Genomic DNA, 8,201 nt, shown 5'->3' on the forward strand with positions numbered 1-8,201 from the left:
TGCGCCACAGCAGGGGAGCTATGGCCACGCTGAGTTAGTGCCTCAGGCAGAATTGTTTGCTGGGCCGGGCCAATACCCGGGACTCTGGGGCCGAACTGTCCGCCGAGTCCAATCTGGGTCCAAAGGCTCCACGCGACCCAAATCCTGCCCCGAGTCCCCTCTCCCGCAGCAATTCCCACCAGCCACCACACCAATCGCCTCCACCGGAAGGCTATGAGCTGCAAACCTCAGCCGCCGCTGCTGGTGCCGCTGGTGCTGCCGCCTCTGCCGCTGCCGCTCCGATCAGAGAAAAACCACGCTCCTCCCGTGTGCAGGGGCACGCAGGTCCTCCGCACCCTGGTCCCTCCGAACCGTGGAGCACTCCCGCTGCCGTGATGTTCGGACCTCGGTGTTCCTGGCTCAGAAATCTGTGCAATTCCCTGAATTGTTCACTGGAGCCTCCAAACGCGGTCCACACTGCTCGCCGCCATCTTGGATCCCCGCTACTGAATTTTTTACTTAATTTTGTATCCTACCAATTTGCTGAAGAAGTTTATCAGCTGTAGGAGTTCTCTAGTGGAATTTTGGGGGTCACTTATATACACTATCATATCATCTGCAAATAGGGATAATTTTACTTCTTCCTTTCCCATTTGGATCCCCTTTATCTCCTTCTCTTTTTGCTCTGCCTAGAACTTCAATAACTATATTGAAGAGACATGGAGAAAGTGGGCAGCCTTGTCTGGTCCCCAATTTTAGAGGAATTTTTTTGAGTATCTCTCCATTTAATTTGACGTTGGCTATTGGCTTGCTATATAGACCTTTTATTATGTTTAGGTATGCAGGTGTATTCTAAAGAATTTCCTAAGGGAGGAAATTATTTCCAGTTTCATTAACACGTAGGCTTAAGCTCTGACAGCATGCACACAGTCTTTCCAGTACGAAGCCTGATGGGGTTCCTGCACTGAGAGGAACATAGGAAGAAGTGGACACAAAACTCCCGTCTCTAACTAAGAATCTCTCTCTAATTGATAACTACTTGAAAAATATTAGTTTTCTCCATTGGAGTCTCACTGAGTATGTAAAACACAAGTAAGGGCAGGCTTCATGCCAGAAGGAGATGGCCAACACAAAACTAACTCAATGATATATTTGTAAAAATTTTTTGCCCTATAATACTTCAGAAATTTTTTTACTCTATAGTTCTCTCGTTTATATATTATGGTTTCTGAATTTGTCATTTTATTTTTTATTTTTGTGTGTGTATGGTTGTTTTGTGTTTTTCCATTTAAAAATAGTTTGTTTTAAAAATAGATAAATAAACTCTGCTGAAAATGACAAAACTCTTATCTTTTATATTGAAACTGAATATCATTCCTATTAGGAAATAAGTATAAATCTCATTTTGGTTGAGAATTGTCATGATTGCTGGTGACACAGACCATTTCTTATTGGACTAATAGTCAAAAACTCACTTGTGAATCCACAGACATCTTTTGACTTTCAAGTTGTTATTATACCTTATTCACTCTCTTCCTGCCAGTGAAATTTTCTAAGAGATCATAAGTTAAAAGGTCGCATCTGATGTTTCTTTTCTTGAGGAATTGTTCTTGGCTCATTAGCTTTCACTTTGGGCAGTGATGTTTCTCAATGTTGACACAGAACTGTCTTTCCATTTATGCTTTTCTATTTTGAGTGTAGATGTTAAACTGTCAATGTGAATGTCATATTCAGCTAGTTAAGTGATTGTCCACATCCCTCTAATTGATGATTCTTTCCTTGTAGTTTGTTTCTGAGGACACATGGATGAAATGGATGGAAGGAATAAATCCGTAGTATCAGAATTTGTACTTTTGGGACTTGCCCACTCACATAGTAATCAAGTCTTACTCTTCACAATCTTTTTGATGCTTTATCTGCTCATTGTATCTGGAAATATTGTCGTCATGGTCTTAATAAGCAGAGACCACCATCTCCATTCCCCTATGTACTTCCTGTTAGCAAGCCTGTCCTTTTTTGATATGTGGCTTTCTTCAATCACTACTCCCAAAATGCTCACAGACTTACTCAGAGAAAACAGGACCATTTCCTTTGCAGGGTGCATGTTTCAGGTTTTCTTCACCCATTGCATTGCTGCAGGGGAGGCAGTGCTTTTGGTGGCAATGGCTTATGACCGTTATGTGGCCATCTGCAAACCACTCCACTATTTCACTATGATGAACCTGAGAAGATGCACTGGGCTGGTGTTAACATCCTGGACCATTGGCTTCATCCATGCCATGAGTCACCTGGTAGAAATTATGGGGCTTCCTTTTTGTGGTCCCAAGGAAATTGATAGTTTTTTCTGTGATACACCATTGATAATCAAGCTAGCCTGTGTGGATATCCATGACTTGGATATTTTAATGAATGTTGAGTGTGGTGCTGTGGGTGTACCCTGCTTTATTCTGTTGCTCATATCCTACACAAACATCCTTGTCACTGTTTGCCAAAGCTCTAAAGCTGGTGCAAATAAGGCCCTGTCCACCTGCTCTGCCCACATAATAGTGGTGATGGTCTTTTTTGTACCCTGTATCTTCATCTATGTTTGGCCCCTCAAATTCACCTGGTTAAACAAATTACTTGCTGTATTTTACTCCATCTTTACACCTCTCCTGAATCCAGCCATTTATACAATGAGAAATAAGGAGATGAAAAACGCTATGAAAAGATTCATAAATAACTACTTGAATTCCAAAAGAAACTTCTAATAACCAGAAATCTGTAATAAATACTTCAAGTAATTGAGACTGGCCTAACTGAATAACTTTTAAATTAGTAAGTTTAATTATATTCAAAATTTTACCAACCTACCAATTTAGGTATAGATTTAATATACTTTGAAGATATAGTGCATAGTAATCACCTGCAGAATATTGTGAATTAATCACTGGAATACAAATATGTATAATACTTCATACATCAATTTTATTCAACCCAGTCTCTTATGTCTTCCATAAAGAATAATGGTCTTTGATTACCATACTTGTATATTTTCTCTGTGAATAATAACTAAGAAAACTCCATGTGAATATGTGTGTGTCACCATGTTTCCCACACTTTTAACTTGCCCTTTGCCAAATTGGAACATTATCATTTTGCTTAGCACAGATATTTTCAAAATTGCTAAATATGATAAGAAAAAATTTTAAAAGATGAGAAAATGGTAATTAGTTATATGTGGAATAACAATGTACTTTACTCCATTTCCATTTTTAACTAGCAAAGGTCTATTAATATAGCCTGATGATATTTTCTAAGTTGTCTAAATCATGCAGACTTATAACATTAATGTACAAAATTTAAATATATTCTTCCTAAGGACTGTGTGCACAAAATTACCATTTAGTTCAAGAATTTGTACTTAATTCATCCATTAATACATAGCAAACCTATAAACATATGCATTGGTAGTTTGTGCTGTGCTGTCTCACTGTAGTTTATAGGTCAGGAAAGCCAGGAGGCCTTCAAAACAGCACTGGTCATTTCCATTGTTCTTAGTTTCCCACCATGACTCGATGATATGACCCTATTGCTGAAGCCACAATATACTATAGCTCCAAGACATAGGAAAAACAGTTTTAATGTGACAGAGATATTTCTGATATTGATCACATCCATAGTATTGGAAGGTGCCCTGTAGGCCACTGGGAAAGATATGACATCAGTGGTGTTGTCTATCTCTGGAATCTTCATTCAGTGAATGACCTACCATGCAAGATGTGCTCACTGGTATAGTAATAGCATTGCTCCTATGGCGTAATCCGCCAATTTCTAACTGTACTTGAGGCCTTCTCTGTGGTAAGGACTTTATAAACAGACACATATTCCTGAGCAAAAGCAAAAAACTTGAAGAATCACATGTAAATTCCCTAAGAGGTTGCACAATATTCATAACTATAAATATTCATAACTCCAAAAATTCAAAATTCCTTTGTATAATCAAACTCCATTACCTGCAGAAATAACTCAAAAGATATCCAAAGAAATGTAATTTGGCAAGTGGAAGTGTTTCACTTTGCAGAGGTTAGAAAATTAAAGTGTGTGTGCCACACCACTGATACAGATTCAGAATTTCAATAGGCAATGGCTTTAAGTTACAAGAAGGTTGATTCTGTAATTACACATTTATTAGAATTTATGGTTATTATGGAGATACTTGTACAAGTTAAGATTGACAATGTCCCAGCATATGTACCTAGCAAAATAAAACATTTTTGCGTATTACAACATAAAACATATTACAAGCATACCACACAATCCTACAGGACAAGCAATTATAAAAAAGTCATATCATACTTTGAAATATATGCTTAATAAACAGAACAGGTTAAAAAGCACCCACAAAGATAAATTACATAGGGTCTTAATAACTTTAAATTTGTAAATGCTAATGAGAAAGGAACAACAGATGAGGATAGATATTAGATGGTAGAGAAAAAACTACTGACTTATATTTTAAAGATCTCTTGACATCAGAATGAAAAAGGGGAGACGGTATTATGTTAGGAAAGAGATTTTTTTTTATTGAAAACAAACACTTTTATTCTGCTATGCACCATATTTTATACCATTTTAAATATAACATACATTTTATACTCATAATCACTTCATATTAAAGATAAAGATATTCATAAGTTTATGGATGCTGTGTCCTCATTCTCATTAAGAGGTCCTACTTTCTGAATACTGTGTCAATTAAAGATGTTTAATACTTCACTGTGCTGAAGACATCTGCTGCCTACAGCCTGCAGCTCAAACTCTTTTGCGTGGGAAGGGGGGACTTGTGGGTCCCACCTCCTGGTAGTTTCCCTGTTTTTTGTTTTTTTTGTTTTTTTATTAATTTATTCATATTACATCTTGATTGTTAGCTCTTCCCCTGTTTCCTCCCATTTTCCCTCCCTCCCACTTTCCCCTTTCTCCCCTCCCCTCCCCTATGTCTGTGATTGAGGGAGACCTCCTCCCCCTATATATGCTCTTAGAATATCAAGTCTCTTCTTGGTAACTTCCCTGAGTGCCGCCAGGCCTCCCCGTCCAGGGGACATGGTCAGAAGAGGGGCACCAGGGTTCCTGTGAGAGTCAGATCTCACTCTCCACTCAACGGTGGAGAATATCATGATCGTTGGCTAGGTCTTGGTAGGTGTTCGAAGCTTACTTTATTTCCACAGGAGAAGAAATTTTGTGGATACCATCAAAATCTGTAAATATTATATTAAAAAGGAGAAATCTCCATAAAAAAGAAAGGCAATAAATCATCAGACAACTTGGTCATTCAACCAAAACTAACTTAACTTGTAAAGACTAAAGTTTTCTACTTAAATAAAAAGGACATTTTTCTTGTCTCATATTAAAAACAGTTAAAGTATTTAAAATATTTGAAGTAAATTCAAAGGGTTATTACAGTTCAAATGTGTTCTAAGTCCCCAAGAGTTGGAGGAATTGGGAGATAAAATAAAATAATCAGGGTGGTGGTATTCCATGCCTTTAATCCCAAGAGAGAATGGAAGATCTCCATAAATTAATTGTGTTCTAATTCTAGAGTCACAATGAACAGGTTGAAAGTCATTCACACCTTTAACTCCAACATTGGGGAGGCTGAGGCAGACATGAAGGAATTACATTGCTTTAAATTTAAAATCTGCTTGCAAAAGACAGGCAGAAATTCAAAGTGAATGTTATTTGTGATCTAAAAATAAATATGATTAAAGGTATAGTTAGTTTCAAATTTTCAAAAGAATTTTTTTATTTCAATTGAATGGTAATACATTTTCTATTGCCAAAAAATCATTTTTCAGTAGGAAAGAGATAATTTGCCAAAAAAAAAAAAAAAAAAAAAAAAAAAAAAGGAACTCTCAAAATTAGTGTTAGGGAAGGATTTTGTTTTTATCTTTTCAGGAGAACAAAAGCATATAACTACAGAATCTGGAGATCACTGGATAACTTGGCCATCTGAAGAAAGAGGAACAGATGTCCATAAAGACATGGAAAGTATTTCAGGTAATCCAGGCTTACAGACTGCCTACAGTGGCATTGGGTCTGAGCCCCATGTCCTGTGGGTTGGTCTGGCCACTAATTGCTTCCATATGAGAATGTTCCTCACTCAGGGGCAGCTAGAACACTTTGGGGGTGAGGCTTGTGGTTGAGGCAACAAGTCAGACTCTCAGCCTTTCTGAGGGAGGTGGGAAATGAGTTCCAATACTGGGTGTTATAGTTAGCCTTCTCAGAATGAGACTCCAGCTCTCAAGAGGCAGTGGGCATTCAGGAAACCCACAAGATCTAATTGTGTTCCTGCTCTTTGTGATGAGGTCATGGCATAGAAAGCAGAAAAAATGCTGAAAACAAGCCAAAAGGCCATGAAATTGTCTAGATCAAGAAGGCAATGGATGCTGGTGGGAATGCAAACTTCTACAACCACTTTGGAATCAATCTGGTGCTTTCTCAGGAAATTGGGACTAACACTACCTCAGGACCCAGCCATACCACTCCTGGGAATATACAGGAAAAGGTTCCAACATACAACAAAGACATTTGCTCAACTATTTTCGTAGAGCTTTATTCATAATAGCCAGAATCTGGGAACATTCTAGATGTCCCTCAATCAAAGAATGGATAAAAAAACTAATACATTTACACAATGGAATACTATTAAGCTATTAAAAACAATGAAATCTTGAAATGTGCAGGCAAATGGATGGAACTGGAAAAGATTATCCTGAGTGAGGTAACACAGACACAGAAAGACACACATGGTATATACAGCCACATAATACAAGATAACTAAACTACAACAGAGACTGAAACATCAACCAAGGACCATGTATAATGTGGGCCTAGACCTGCTGCTCAAAGGTAGTAGCACAGTTATGCATCCCATGTGTAGACAGTAGGGACTAATCTGGCATGTATTCTGGCCACTGAACTTAGATCACTTCCCCTGGGCAATATGGCCTTGCCACGCTACAGAGGAAGAAGTTACAGCTAATACATGCCACAAGAAGGAGTCCACCACTGACACTTCCTGGAGGACCAGAAACAAAAAGCTGCATGGCCTAGAGACCTAGGATAAAGTCAAACCCTCATAAAAAAGTAAATGAAATGATTCCTAATCATTGGATTAGTCACTGGTTGGCCACTTCCACAATTTCTCTGCCACATTTACCCCAGTACATCTTTCTGGCAAGACAAATTCTAGGTCCAGGAGTTTTTGGATGTGTTGCTGTCCAAGTCCTCCACTGAAAATCTTAGCTGGCAAGAATGTGGAACAAAAGCAATACTACTTCATTGCTGGTGGAAGTAAAAATTTGTACAGACAATTTCATAAATCAATGAGTAAGTGTCTCAGAAAATTGGGAATTGATCTACTGGCATATACCCAAAGGATTTTCCATCTTACCACAAAGACACTTCCTCAACTATGCTCATATCGGCTTTATTTATAATAGCTGGATACTAGAAACAAGCTGCATGTCCCCCACAGGAGAATGAATAAAGAAAATATGGCACACTTACACAATGGAGTATTACTCAGTTGTTAAATAAAATACCATCATGAAATTTGTAGGCATATAGATGGAACTTGAAAAAAGTCATCTTGAATGAGGTAACCCAGACATAGACAAATATGTATGTACTCACTTAAAAGTGGATATTAACTGTAAAAATTAATCATGCTACAATCCACAGACCCAGAAAAATATTAATTATTATTCTGTTAATATCATTGAAACTTCTTTCCTTTCAACTATGGTGGATGGTTTTTCTGGGTATACTCATCTAGGTTGGCTCTCCCATGTGGTCTTTTAGGACTTGACATGCATTTCTCCAGGCTCCTTTCTAGCCTTCAAAGTTTCTATTGAGAAGTCAACTGTTATTCTGAAGGGTTATTCTTAATATGAGACTTGTGGGTTTTTTCCCTCTTGCAGCATTTTCTGTATAATTAGTATTTTTATATATTATTTGTGAAATTTTTTTCACTGATCTTGACTATTTGGTGTTTTGTGTATTTCTTGTTCTTGTATAGATATGTTTTGCCATAGTTTGAGAAAGTTTTCTTCTGTGATCTTGTCAAAGATCTGGTACGCCATTGACTTGGTACTTTTTACCCTCACCTATGCCTATAATTCAAAGATTTTGTCATTTCATGATGCCCCATATTTCTTGTATGTTCCTTCCTAATTTTAAAA

General features: G+C 37.7%; 1 protein-coding gene across 1 annotated transcript; it reads left to right on the plus strand.

The window, feature by feature from the left end:
• Positions 1-1,781: 1,781 nt before the first annotated feature.
• LOC127188593 (olfactory receptor 4K3-like) lies at positions 1,782-2,729 on the plus strand. The gene has a single exon (XM_051145023.1). It carries the CDS (start codon positions 1,782-1,784, stop codon positions 2,727-2,729), a length of 948 nt encoding a protein of 315 aa, XP_051000980.1.
• Positions 2,730-8,201: the final 5,472 nt, after the last annotated feature.

This window comes from Acomys russatus, chromosome 4 (genome assembly GCF_903995435.1).
Source record: "Acomys russatus chromosome 4, mAcoRus1.1, whole genome shotgun sequence".
Lineage (NCBI taxonomy): Eukaryota > Metazoa > Chordata > Mammalia > Rodentia > Muridae > Acomys > Acomys russatus.